This window comes from Populus trichocarpa, chromosome 6, assembly GCF_000002775.5.
Source record: "Populus trichocarpa isolate Nisqually-1 chromosome 6, P.trichocarpa_v4.1, whole genome shotgun sequence".
NCBI lineage: Eukaryota > Viridiplantae > Streptophyta > Magnoliopsida > Malpighiales > Salicaceae > Populus > Populus trichocarpa.
In genome coordinates, this window is record NC_037290.2 from 71,063 (window position 1) to 85,175 (window position 14,113).

Genomic DNA, 14,113 nt, shown 5'->3' on the forward strand with positions numbered 1-14,113 from the left:
CTTCCTTCCATGTGGCTAAATTAACAGGTATTAATATATATTGACGAGGCTGTACGTTGAAAACTTCTCAAAGAATATCATATTGAAGATATATTGGGTTTGGACAACGAAAAAACCTAGCTACAAAAACAAGTTAAGTGGCTTTAGAAACCCAAGAGCTTCATGCATGTGTCTACAACTTTTTGACCGAGTTGTCTTTGAAACTAACAATCTATCTAGGCTATGATCACTCTTCTCAACTGCAATATTAATGGATTTATTGATGTATATATAGTAGTACTGTTGTCCTCACTCGGGTGTTTAATTGTTGTCGAGGCCGCCCTCCGATCGATCTGGGATATATATCTCCATGCATTGTCTTATATATATATATATAAAGCATCACGAACTAAGATGAAGCGCTGGCCGTTAACTATATATATAGTGATCAGTTTTTATGGACTAAACTTGAACTAGGAACAGTACTACTCTTCAGCTGATAAATTTACATGTACTGATCATGCATTCATTTATATATAACCATACAGAACCCAGAAGGTCAGACAGGAGAGTGAGAAAGGAAAGATCAGAAAAGAAGCTGTGCGGTCGATCGATCTGTTTGATCAGTACAGGTTGCATAATTTGGAAGAAACAATGACACTTCACAGCATAAAATAATATCATGCATGGACCATGGAGAGAGTACTACTGGGGATACTGCATCCAGCTTGTCGTGAATGAATAACACACAGCTGGTTTTCTTGGCAACAAATTAAACGCACGCGTGATTAATTATTCTACGAATTCATTCTCTCTATTAATTCCATTTCACCAAAATCTCAAATTCTCAATCCTTCCTCCACCTGCCTCGTTACCTAAGACAACAATAAGTCGAGCCATTATTGTTTATTGGGCTATGTTTTCCTCAATTAAGTTTTATTTCTTTTTCTTTTTATCCTTTAACATTTATTAATTTAATTCTCACAAGATATATTTAAATGTTATATTTTTTAGGACTTACTTCAGTATGAGAATAAGGACCATATTCTATTTTTTAGGACTTACTTTAGTATGAGAACAAGGACCATATTCCAGTGTTATATTTCTACAAAACAAAATTTTAGGTTATTATTGAGAAAGTTAAAAAGAATAGCGATTAAAGCTAAAGCTAACACAAAAAAAAGGAGCCCTTTTCATTTGCATTGCTCTTGGGATGCGGAAAACTTCAATTTGGTTTCTCAAATTTTATTTTTTTCATTAATTGAACATAATTATATATTTTATAATTTCTTCATTTCATTCCTCAACTTTATTTTTTATCATGTTTAAGTCATTGAATGTTAAGAGAGAGAAGAGAAAATTATTGGAAAAGAGAGAGCAAAGAGAAGAGTTCGACGGACCACATTTTAACCATATAAAAAACTGTTCTTGATGTCAATGGATTCGTCTTGGAGATATAATGAGTTTAATAGAGGTGATATTACCCTTTAAACACGCCCAAAAAAAAGAATCGAAGCCTATAAAGTTTTTTTATTTGATTTGATTGTTTTTTATTTTTAAATTGAATAGAGGATGTTTTGGATTGGAATTTAACTTATTGAGATTTTAAGATGATTTTAGAGTATTTTCAAGTGAAAACAAGTTGAATGATTTTTAAAATTCAAAAACTCAAACCCTGCTTTTTAATAACTAGAGGTGCTAAAAAAGAATCGTTGGACAACTCTTCATCTATCTAAACAAACAATATATTTTAATTAAAAAAAAACTAATTGGGCACGCATGCTAGCCATTTAAGCCCAGCAACACTTACTCTTTATTTATTTTTATTTTTAAAAAAATTATTACCATTTATCTCATTTTTAAATTTTTTTAGTTTAACTATTTTTTACAATATCAATAAATATTTTAGATGGTTTATATAATTTCATAATATATAAATACACCATGCTATTGTAATTTATCTTTAATTTTCTTCTCATGTTAAATTTAAAGTATATAAGTCATATTTGCATTATCCATTTATAATAAAGAAAATCATATGTTCTTAGAAATCATACATATTAAATCTCTTAAGACTATGATAAAATATATCAGATGAAAAGAACAATTAATTATGAAAAAATATATGTATTAATTTGTATCTATCTTGTATCCAATTCAATATCGCGCAGTAACTTCTTTTTTTTTTTTTTTTTTTTTGTATAGACGGCTGCGCTTCCAAAACCATTTCCTTGTGCAAAAGAAAAAACTTGCACTAAAAAGGGAAGGTTCCACAATGGCCTGCTTGGTTTTCTAATCTCGCGCACAAAACTCCATTGTGTGGGGAAGGTGGTAGTGGGGGCCGGTTCAACCCTCCACCATCACGTTCACACTACAAGATATTTGCCATCGAAGCATTTTCTTTGATCTTGCATGGCTTTTATCAACCAAGTCATTGTGTTCCTAAAATGCGTATCTTTCACAGCACAAGCTAGCTAGCTAGCTAGCTAGCTGTTTTCATTTACACCAGGTCAAATATTCGCATTTCACACATCATTTCTTTCAAATTCAATCATCAGAACAGTTTTTTTTTTCACAGCACAAGACTGTATTTTTGTATGAGAAGATAAATTAATTATATAGTGACAATGATAGTTTAATAAAACTACAAGTCAATTTAATCAGCATCAAAATGCCTAATTCAAAGGTTAAATTTACACTCACGAGAAAAGTCGTCTTCACTGCAGTTCAAATGACCATATCCTCATTTTTACACTTGAAATTGTAACTCATTAAAGAATCTTATACCCAATCACATAAGATGATCATCCTGGAGTTTTTAATTCTATATACCATACACAGGCACCGTAGGAATTAACTTGGGTCACATTAACTCCTGCAGTTTCCATTTCTGCTTCACCCCAGATTAATTAAAGATGTTGCCACCTCCAAGGTCAGCGCCTGTCTTCCCTCCAGCAGGAGATCCTTCCGTATTCAAACCTCCAGGGCTCTCATGAGAAGTCAGGCAGCTTTCAGTAGAACAATCAGCCCCTTGGTGATGAAGACTAGGCACATCGATTTGTTAGAGAATAATATAAATCATATCTTAGAATCTCAAATAATAGCTTAAGCTTTTGGGTTGAGATGATTTTTTGACATGATATCAGAGCCTGGATGACCAAGCGGTCACGAGTTCAAATCTCACCATCCTCATTTATTTGATAAAAATTAAGCACAAGATAGTGTGAACCTGTGCAGGTTTCAAGCCCAAAGAGCTTTCACTTGAGGGAGTATGTTAGAGAATAATATAAATCATATCTTAGAACCTCATCTAATAGCTTAAAGTTTTGAGTTGAGATGGTTCCTCTTGACCATTCATAGAGGTTTAGGAGTAAAAGCCAAGTGAATCAAGAGAATCAATTATAGTTGTATTAGTTCCCACCCCCTTCTGGCTATCTGTATTGATAACTGCAGCATCAATAAATTGACTAGTAAACATCTTACAAGCTCTCTCAAGCATGGTCAGATATCTTCGTTTTGCATCCAGGGGAATATGCAAGTGCTTCTCAGCCTGCATAACAAACATATAAAGATCAGCTAGCTGGTGCATAGAGCCCCTAAGCAAAAGAGAAAGAGTTTAGAGCCAAATGTAAAGTCCACTTGAATTAGTTCCTTATAGAATGATAATGAAAGATTTTATGTCAATTACTTACATTTCATGCATATGATGAAACTGAAAGCAACTTGTTATGAGCTAAATGAAAATTAAAGAGTTCTTGATTATCAACTACATCTCAAGCTTAGCTAATCAAACCCACTTTCAAACACTCATTACTTGTTGGAAAAAAAGGATAGGGTGTGGTAGCTAATTTATAAGAACAATGAGAAGAATGAGAGGAATGATATTAATTTCATTTAGAGTTTTCTCAAAATATACACCTTTATAGTTCTTCTCGATATCTCTCTATACTTGTGTGATGCTTAAGATTACAAGCCTATTTATAGGCCTCAAGTTTTAGATAATAAAGGAATTAAACTATTTCAAGAAAATTCTAATTTAATAAGGAATCTAACATTCTAATTAAATAAGGATTCTAAAAAACTAGTCTATTATAAATCTTTCTTCATCAAGGATTCCTACATTAACTAGAGTTCCTTCTTTGGCTAATATTAAAACTCTTACAAACTCTAAATCCTATTAGCCTAAATCCTAGTTAATATTGAACTTCAACACTCCCCTTTAATATCAATTGTCATCATTCTTCATAATTCTTAGCATATTTCTCATCTTTGCAAAAACATCATATTTAAGTGGTTTTGTGAAACTATCTACTACTTGGTATTAAGTCTTCACATACTTGACTTCAACTTTCTTGTTTACAATGCAATCTCTTAGATAATAAAATCTTGTGTTGATGTGCTTACTTCTGTCATGAAAAAAATGGATTTTAGCTAATACTCTAGCTGATGAGTTGTCCACATAAATCTTTGTAGGCTTTTCTTGTGACATTCATAATTCCTTCAATAATCTTCTTAGCCATATGGAATGACAAACACATGATGTAGTAGCTATATATTCAGTTTCACAAATAAATAATGTGATAATAGATTGCTTCATTGAACTCCATGTGAAAATCGTGTCTCTCATGTAGAAAACAAAACTTGTAGTGTTCTTTCTATCAACCGTATCTCTAGCCTAATCACTATCATTATAACCCATAAAATCAAAGCCATTAAAATAACCATATAATAAGCCAAAATCTATGGTACCTTTGATATATCGTAGAATTCGCTTTGATACTTTGAAGTGAGTCATAGTTGGTGTCTCCATAAACTTACTCACAAGGCTTATTTTATAAAGAATATCTGGATGAGTACATGTTAAATATCTCAAACTCTCAACTAAGCTCTTAAATGTTGTAGAGTTTATCTTTTTGGTTTTGAGTATGCTTCTTGTCATGTTAAGGATATTTTTATTCTTTCTCTCCACCACTTCATTTTATTGTGGGGATCTAGACACTGTTAGGAGTCTCTTTATACCATGATCAAACAAACATGGTTTTATAGGACTACAAACATCAGCATGTATTTCTTGTAGGGGTTGATTTTCTCTTGACGTAGACTCATTCAAAAAAATCTTGTAAAATTGCTTGCCCACTAAACATCTTTCACACAACTGATTTGGATGTATAATGGATGGTAGACCCTTCAACATCTCCTTTAGTGCCATCATCTTCAAGTTATCAAGTTTACATGCCCAAGTCTCAAATACCAAAGCCAAGTTTCATTTTCACACATGCATTTAGGCATTTAGACACATCCGTCTTTATATTTAGTAAGAACATTCTATTTTTTTTTATCATGGCTACCTTTGCAATCATATCTCTTTTAGTGTCAAGTAATGTCAAAGTATGATCTTTCATCTTAATTTCATACCCCTTCTCCAATAATTGTTCTAAGATCAATATGTTGCTTTTCATCATTGGTATATAATAGACAATCCCTCTTGGTTAGACTCCAACAATCCCTAGCGTAATGACCTGTCTTTTGACACTATAACATTTAACTTTTGATTTGTCACACTTGCTATCAAATTTGGATCTTGGATTGCTACTGCCAGTTAAATCAGTTGATCGATTCCTTTCATTTGGTTAACCGTTTGATCTATTAAGGCTTCCTCGACCTTCTTTTCCAAGTCTTTCTCTTCCTTCTTCTTATTGGGAATATCCAGAACCATCTTGCTTTGAAAAAAAATGTTTGTGCACCCACATCCTCTTGAATCTCATTAACTTTCCTCATGGGCTTGTAATTTTCCCATAAGACCTTGTATTGAAAGAAAATCTATATTTTACGACTCCTCTATTGCGACCACTACATAATGAAACTTTTTTTGTAGTAAACGTAGGATATTCTCTACCACACGTGTCTCTTCCATATTTTCCTCATATCTTTTCATTTAATTGTATATGGCCAATACTTTTGCAAAGTATTCTGAAATATTCTTTGATTCAAGCATATGTAACTTTTCAAAGTTACCACGTAGTTTTTGTAGATGTACCTTTCTTACATTGTCAGCTCATTGGTTTGCTTCTTGTAAAACTTATGATCATGCTTATTTGTATGTGGATGACTTGATCTTTACAGGAAATAATCCAAAGATATTTTAAGACTTTAAGCAAGCAATGATCAAGGAGTTTGAGATGATGAATATTGGTCTCATTTCCTACTACTTAGGGATTGAGATCAAATAAGAAGAAGATGAAATCTTTGTGAATCAAAAAAAGTTTGCAAGGGAGGTTTTTAAGAAGTTCAAGATAAAGGATTGTGTAAGAGTAAATACTTCAGTTGAGTGTAAAGTAAAAATGTCAAAGAATGATGAATGAGAGAAGATAAAATCTACAACATTCAAGAGCTTAGTTGAGAATTTAAGATATTTAACATGAACTCATTTGGATATTCTTTTTGAAGTAGGACTTGTGAGTAGGTTTATAGAGACACCAACTATGACACACTTTAAAGCATTGAAGCTAATTCTTCGGTATATCAAAGGTACTGTTGATTTTGGCTTGTTCTATGTTTATTCTAATAGTTTTGAACTTGTGGGTTATAGTGATAGTGATTAGGCTGAAGATATGGATGATAAAAAAAAAAACACTATGAGTTTTGTTTTCTACACAGGGGACATAACATTTACATGAAGTTTAAATAAGCAATCTAGAGTCACTTTGTCAATATGGAAAGATGAATATATAGTTACTACATCATATGTTTGTCATTCCATGTGGATAAGGAGATTATTAAAGGAATTAAAAATGCTATAAGAGAAGCCTATTAAAACTTATATGGATAATTATCAGTCATTGCATTAGTAAAAAATTCAATATTTCATGATAGAAGTAAGCATATTGACATAAGATTTCATTACCTACGAGATTGTATTTTAAATAAGGAAGTTGAAATAAAATATGTAAAGACACAAGACTAAGTCACAGATATCTTTACAAAGTCACTCACATATGATGTTTTTATCAAGATAAGAGATAAGTTGAGAGTTATAAAGAAATCAAGTTTAAGGGGGGTGTTGAAAGTAAATTGATTTCTGAAAATTAGTTGTTAAGACAAAGAAATTAGATGGAATAAGTTGAAATGGTCGACTAGTTGAGAAACTATCGACTGGTTTAGTCGACAAAATATAATTCTTGTTCAGATTAGTGTAATTTCTTAATTTTCTAAGACTTTATGCCAATAAAAAGGTTTGTAATTCAATATTATTAAAAAGCATAAAAGATAGAAAATAGCTAAGAAAGCTTAGAGAGAATAACTATTTTTATTCGGGTCAACTCAGATTGACCCTCCCAAGCCGTTACTTGAGTCTTACCCCAGGTTAACCTCCGAGTCAGGTTTTAAAACTATGATAATAATCATTTTTATTCTTACGCTGCTTTGGATCAACTTGGGTTGACTATTTCAACTCATAGCTTAGGTCTTGTCCCATGTCGATCTGTTAATTGAGTATTAAAATTATGATAATAACTATTTTTATTTTTACGTTGACCCGGGTCAATGGTCAATGATCAACCTGGCTCGTGACCCGAGCTTAGCCTTGGCTCAACCCCCAAGTCAGGTTTTAAAAGTATGATAATAACTATTTTTATCCTTATATTAACCCAGGTCAATGGTCAACTCGACCCATCACTCAGATTTGGCCTCAAGTTGATCCTTGAGTCGGGTTTTAAAAGTATGATAATAATCATTTTTATCCTTGCGTTAACCCGAGTCAATGGTCCCAACTCGCAACCTTAGCCTGACCCCGAGTCAACCCCCGAGTCGACTTTTAAAAGTATAATAATAATTAGTTTTATCCTTACATTGACACGGGTCAATAGTCAACCTGTATCCTGGGCCTGACTCTAGTTCTATCCCTAGTCAGGTTTTAAAACTATGATAATAACTTTTTTATCCTCACGTTGACTCAGGTCAATGGTCAACCCACCTCGTGACCCGGGTTCGCTCCTAGTCGAGTTTCAAACTATAATAACAATTATTTTTATCATTATATTGATCTAGATTAACTAGATTAACCATTGTGCAGAGAATTTGATAGACCTGTTCTATCCCTTTTAGTGAGACAAAAAATTTCTCCACTTACACAGACTTGGATAGGATAAAAATTAATTTATATATTATCTAAATGTGCACCAAACAACTTCATAAAAAAAATTATTTTGTCGAGTCCATCATTTTTTAGCATACCAAACATTGTCTAAAGCATCTCTATGTATGTGCTAGAAGGAAATCTAAAAAAAATAAAAAAAATATTAATTTGATTTTTCAAAATTTGTTTTACATACTCAACAAATTATTATAATATCATTTCTCTTACACAAATGATATTCCTACCTATCTTACAAAAATATCAAAACCCTACAAAACACTATTCATTACAATATTGTTTTTTTACTAGTTTTCTTCCTTTGATTTTTTTAAATCTATATTTTTTTAATTTTCTTTCCATGAGATTATCATAGTCTTATGATCCATGTCATGAGCTTGACGAGTTCACCAGGATTAATTCGGGTTATTTTTTAGTTTTTTTTTAATTAATTTTTTTTTTAATTTCGTCATTTAATATTGACTTGATTGAGAATCATCTAAATTGTTTTTAGACCCATCAAATCAACCGAATCATATCAGGTTATTAAAATAATTGTGTATCAAATATATTAAAATATAACTTCAGGGCCCGTGAGATTAGTCGAGGTGCGCGTAAGCTGGCCCGGACACCCACGTTAAACTAGAAAAAAAAATACAATTAGCTATTCTAAATTAGTTTTTGCTATTACAATGCTATATATATATATATATATATATATATATAAACCTCATTTATGAGGAGATGCTATAATAAAAGAAAGGAGGATTATTACTAATAGTGATAAAGTGGGCTTTATTATTACTATTATCTCAAATATAAAATTTTAAAGTTAAGGAAACAGTGTACCAAAGCTCAGACTGGCTGGATTAATTAATGATTTGTGTTTAGAAAAACTGACAGCCAGCTGTTTTACTTTTATTTCACTGGACTTGAAAAAAAAAAAATTACAAACTACAAAGTTGACAATGCAGGAGGGAGGGTGGCAGAGTTGATGATGAGTTAAGGTTATGGTTGAGGAGAAGATGCTTAATTTCCATTTCTAACCGTCTATATATCTGCTGCTGCTGCTTCTTCTATTTGTTTAATTAGATGGACTTTTTTTCCCCAGAATTTGCCTTTGTGTGAACAACAATTAGCTGCCAATTGGACAAATTTCTAAAATAAATACATGATCAATGCTAATGCTTGTTGGTTGCTTCATCATTGAGCAGACCGTGGCTCAAGTCTTCAGAAGTCATTTGACTTCGATAGCTGTAATTGCAGACAAAATACATTATTTGCTAATAGGCATGAATTAATTGATATATACTTGCAATTGCAATGGCAATTAATTTGTGATTTCTTAATGCTAAACACTCTTCTTATTCATCTGATCCATCACTCGTAAATGTGTTTAAGCATAATGTGATCATCCTACTTTGCTGCCTGCTTGTTCTTCCTCTTGGTTGCGTTACTCCTTAATTTCAAGTTCCAAGCCTTGTTGAGGGGAGGACACATTCATTTATGGATGAGAAGCTCAAGTAGTAGAAAATTGCAATGGAGATATAAATGAATCAAAGCACCTAGTATGATTTTTTTCCTTCAAAATTTAACTACTTTTTTCTTAAATTCTGTAAACCACTATCTAAGCACGGCTAGTTGGCTACTTGCTCAAACTATCAGGAGGCTCACGGAAAATCACTGAAATCCCCCGTCGATATAAACTACAGGTATTGCTTGACTCAAATCCTATAGCCATGCAAATGTTTAGCCCATCTTCTAGCCATGTAAGGGTCATGGTAATCCCAACTTTCAACACTGCTACTCCTGCCACCAAATATACTGCTGGAGTCCCTCCCTGCTACAGCTTCTCTGCCATCCTCATTTGCTTCCCATTTTTCCCCTAGAGTCACCACAGTTTCCCCTGTTCTGTTGCATTCACCAACTCCGCCATCAATGTAGCTATATCCTACACTAACATAATTTGACTCGCCCAATTCCAACACAATTCTTCTTTCTTCACCTCCCCGTAGCTCTCCGAGCCTTGTAATCCTGGCTTCATCCCCTATTCTCAACTGGACGTCTCTAATCACACCTCCTAGCATTCTTGCCAAGAACTCTTCAAATTCATGCATGACAAATCCATTTGAAGTGCCAAAGCCAAATCCCACATGAAACCGGTGGATGGGAATAGGAACTTGCATATTGATAGTATGATATGATCTTGTTGGACTATCAGAGAGATGCAAGATAGTAGACTGTGGATTCTTGTGTGCACGATCCTCTAGTATTTTTATTCCTTTTTTGAGACCTTCAATTGGGTCTGCTTGTCCCATAAAATAAAGGCGGTCAATGACTTGTAAGGCTGTTCGCTTACCGTAGAACGTCATGCGTCTTAAAGGGAACACACGGGCTGCAGCTGAAGAGTAAGTAACAATAGCCAAACGATCAATGGGTCGGAGAGAAAAAACCACCAATGCCATCGATTGCTTGAGAAGCCTAAGATGTGGCCCATTGGGGCTTGCAACCAGAATTAAATCTGTTGGTCGTTGATTTGCCAACTTTACTGAGAGATAGGCAGCAGTAGATATCCTATTCGATGAGGAGGTGCATGCATAAGAAGCGGGTGGGTGTGAAAAGAATGAGGAACCTGCTGTTAAATTGTGGTGGTGCTGATAATGTTGTGTGCGAGGATGGTGAAAGATTGTCAATGGGATTGGCACTATAGAGAAGTCTAGACGGGGATAATTGGGAGTCTGATCAGGTTCTATGGGGTCATCATCATCATAACGGGCAGAGCGTAGGAAAGAATGCCTATGGACCCGGAAGTTGGCAATGGAATCATCAAGGATTTGGAGAATGGGGTCAGTTTGGTTGCAGGAGAGGGAACAAGGCATATTTAGGTTGCGGGGAAGCTGCGTCCAACGAGCACGGCAGATGGGGCAGGTGACACTACCATGGCGGACATTGGATGAGATGCAGGCAAAGTGGAATGCATGACGGCACTGGGCTGTGAATATGGCCTGCCCTGGGCTGTTGCTTGTGCTGTAACTCAGAGGATCAAGACATATTGCGCACAAGTTCTGCCACATCACATGAACCACATAATAGGTTAGTTATACAAATCCATGAGCATGCCTGGCAGGAATTTGAAGTAAGAGATACATCATGAAAATAGCATTTGATCATAATCTCGAGGATGAAATATATAAGAACATGCAAAACATATTCCTAAAAATAAAAATAAAAATAAATCCCAAAAAATTTGAATTAAGAATTGTGGTCTGCATTCAATTGTTGATAATGGATCAACAATATTGTGCTGTTATTGCGGTGTATCAAGAGTAAAAGAAGAGCAAATTATCTAGGAAATTATTCGGTCAGGAGGCTACAATTGTATCAATACTGTCCTTTGATAGAACTATATAATGATGATTTTTATAACCTGAAACGTAAAATTTGACTTGGAGAGAGTTGGCCAAATGTTATGATTGTGGGTTTTCTTTTTGTTCCCTTTTTGAGAAGGGTGATTAATTGTGGTTACTAGAAATGAACAATATCGTGGGAAGTAAAGTGAGAGGGAAATTAATATAATTGACATGATGGATCACCAACAAATATAAATAGTGCAAGGAGTTGAACGAAGACAAAATTGGTTAGAAATCATGTGGTGGTAAATGGGACTTGATTAAGGTAGGTGTTGTGGTTGTGACTTGGAAAGGTAGATTTTAAAAAGAAAAAAACAGCATTTCAAAAGAGAATTTTTACAGGAATGTGTTTTGATCAATCAAAAACTTTTAAAACTGGGAAAAATACAGTTCAATCATCACGCTAACATAGAGATACTAACAGTGGGTGGATCAGGGCTCATGAAAAGTGCAAGTATTCAGAATCACATGCTTTTGTAGGAAATGAATGATTCAGGTAGTTTTCAGAACTTTAAATTGAATGAACAAATAAATAAAGAAAAAAGTTTCCTCGAGAATCACACTGCAATTTTACTAATGAACAGAGAGATATTTTTAAAAAAATAATGAAAAAGGCGGTCCTGTCCTCTCTCCATGTCCTAGAGAATTGCCACTCATATTTCGCGGGCAACTGTGAAATGAAGCAGAACACAGATAAACATAAGATGAGACGAGGCATGAGAGCAGTCGAACTTTGGATTCCAAAAGTTAATGTAACAAATGGACATAGCCAGGTAGATTAAGACATCAATTCAAGTCCTCTAAAGCGAAGAGAAGACAAAAACATGTCTTGCCTACCTTAGAAGCCACGTTGTTGTTATTTTTATTGCTAATGATGGTGTTGGATTCTTCTTCTTCTTCATCATCATCATCATCTTCCCCTTCCCCTTCCCCTGAGAAGCTATTATTTGTCCTTGTTGGAAACGTTGCTAGGCTAGAATCCGAGATCTGTAAATCTCACTCGCAAATATTAGCAACCATCTTAATTAATCACAATCCTCTTCCGTTAATTAATTTTATGCAAATTACACGAAGATGGATTTCTGAGGAGAGATTAAAAATGACTGTTATCGTCATAAATCAATGTATATGTTGATTTCATAAAATTGCATCCCAAAAAAACAAAAGAAAAGGAAGGAAAATTAAGGGGAAAACAATTTTGGAGTTTTGTGGAGAGAGGGACTGCATTGATGTTTTATGGATTAATTAAGAAGAGAAATTGAGGAAACGAGCAGCAGGAGAAGCGAGTGACTTACATTGATAGAGTTGGTATGAAGGGAAGCAGAAGGATCAGCAAGAGCAGGTGGCTTTCTGGAAGAGAAGGAGGTGCATGCAGCCACCACCATTTTCTTAGCTGCCCTTTTCAGCTTGGAGGACGCTGCTCCTACCCCCATATCTCTTCTTTCTTCTCTTATTGCTTCTATTCCTCTATGCTATGCTATGCTATGCCAGAGTGCAATGGTAGAGATCAGAAGAATTTCGATTTGATGAATGAATGAATGAAGCTTAGTCCAAGAGTCCTAGTGGCACACAAAAGCTGAAAAGGGGCATACAAAACACTGCCAGATCCTGCAGTTTCTTCAGGAGCTTGTGTTGCTTTCTCTCTTCTTTCTCCCCCTCTTAACTAGGCAAAGGCCAACTCCAACATTTTTATATAACCCTACCTCTCTCTACCACTTTGCATTAAAGTAATGTTATCTCCTTGCCCCCCCTTTTTTCTTACTCCCCCCCTCTCTCTACCATCCCTAGCCTTCTCTACCTTGACCACTCTTTAAGGGCAAAGAAAGAAGAAAAAAGAAAGAGACATTCTTTACCTTTTCCTTTTCATCCTCATGGATCATAATATTATTCTCTATTCTTTTTAATTAACATTAATAAGGAAAGTAAAAAACAAAAAATATGAGAAAACTGCTGTCTGATGAAGCACTAGTGCCACATATTCTTGATAATGGTTGGACTCCTACGGATAGTCTTCCCCTGAAAGAGAGAGGACCTGCTCCTGCTTGTCAGATACTAAGCTGTAATCATTGTGAAAAGGATGACACATGTTTATATTACATCTGTGCCTCTGTGTGTGTGTGTGTGTGTGTTTAAATAAAAAAGAACAGTATAATAGAGCTTGCTCAACCTGCCAATCCTGGATTGACAATTAATTAATTATATCACTAATGTCACCACACAAGTATATCCTGTCCGGTGGTGAAGGATAAAAGGATTTATTATAAATTAAAACTCTTAAAAATCAAATAACATATATGGATAAATATTAAACATCTTAACAAATAATTAATCCATTGGCGTTGGCACTAGTAGACCTCTCTGTGAATAAATGCAATGGATGGATACATTGGCGTTGACACTAAATTAACCTCTCTTCAAGGCATGGGGTAGCGGAGTGGAGAGCCACTCGCAACCAAACATTATAAATGGAACGAATATATTGGTGCCTGAATTCATTATTGGTGGTAGACCATGAAAGGGAAAGAATTGGCAAATACTGCTCCTGTACAGGCAAAAAACAAAAGTGACCCTACCAGCCCCTGCATGCAACCTA

The 14,113-nt window shown here is 34.5% G+C and overlaps 1 protein-coding gene across 1 annotated transcript; it reads right to left on the reverse strand.

The window, feature by feature from the left end:
• Positions 1–9,658: 9,658 nt before the first annotated feature.
• Positions 9,659–13,599, reverse strand: LOC7489182 (E3 ubiquitin-protein ligase WAV3). Its single transcript, XM_002308699.4, has 3 exons — positions 12,816–13,599; positions 12,358–12,507; positions 9,659–11,175 (listed from the first exon to the last, which is right to left on the reverse strand). The coding sequence occupies exons 1-3, from the start codon at positions 12,951–12,953 to the stop codon at positions 9,835–9,837; spliced, it is 1,629 nt and encodes a 542-aa protein (XP_002308735.1). The 5' UTR covers positions 12,954–13,599; the 3' UTR covers positions 9,659–9,834.
• Between the last annotated feature and the right edge of the window lie 514 nt (positions 13,600–14,113).

Coding starts and splice junctions, on each gene's coding strand:
- LOC7489182 (XM_002308699.4), bottom strand. CDS start 12,953: ATGGGGGTAGGAGCAGCGTCCTCCAAGCTGAAAAGGGCAGCTAAGAAA. Junction 12,508..12,815: donor TTCATACCAACTCTATCAAT/GTAAGTCACTCG, acceptor TGAGATTTACAG/ATCTCGGATTCTAGCCTAGC. Junction 11,176..12,357: donor ACAACAACGTGGCTTCTAAG/GTAGGCAAGACA, acceptor GTGATGTGGCAG/AACTTGTGCGCAATATGTCT.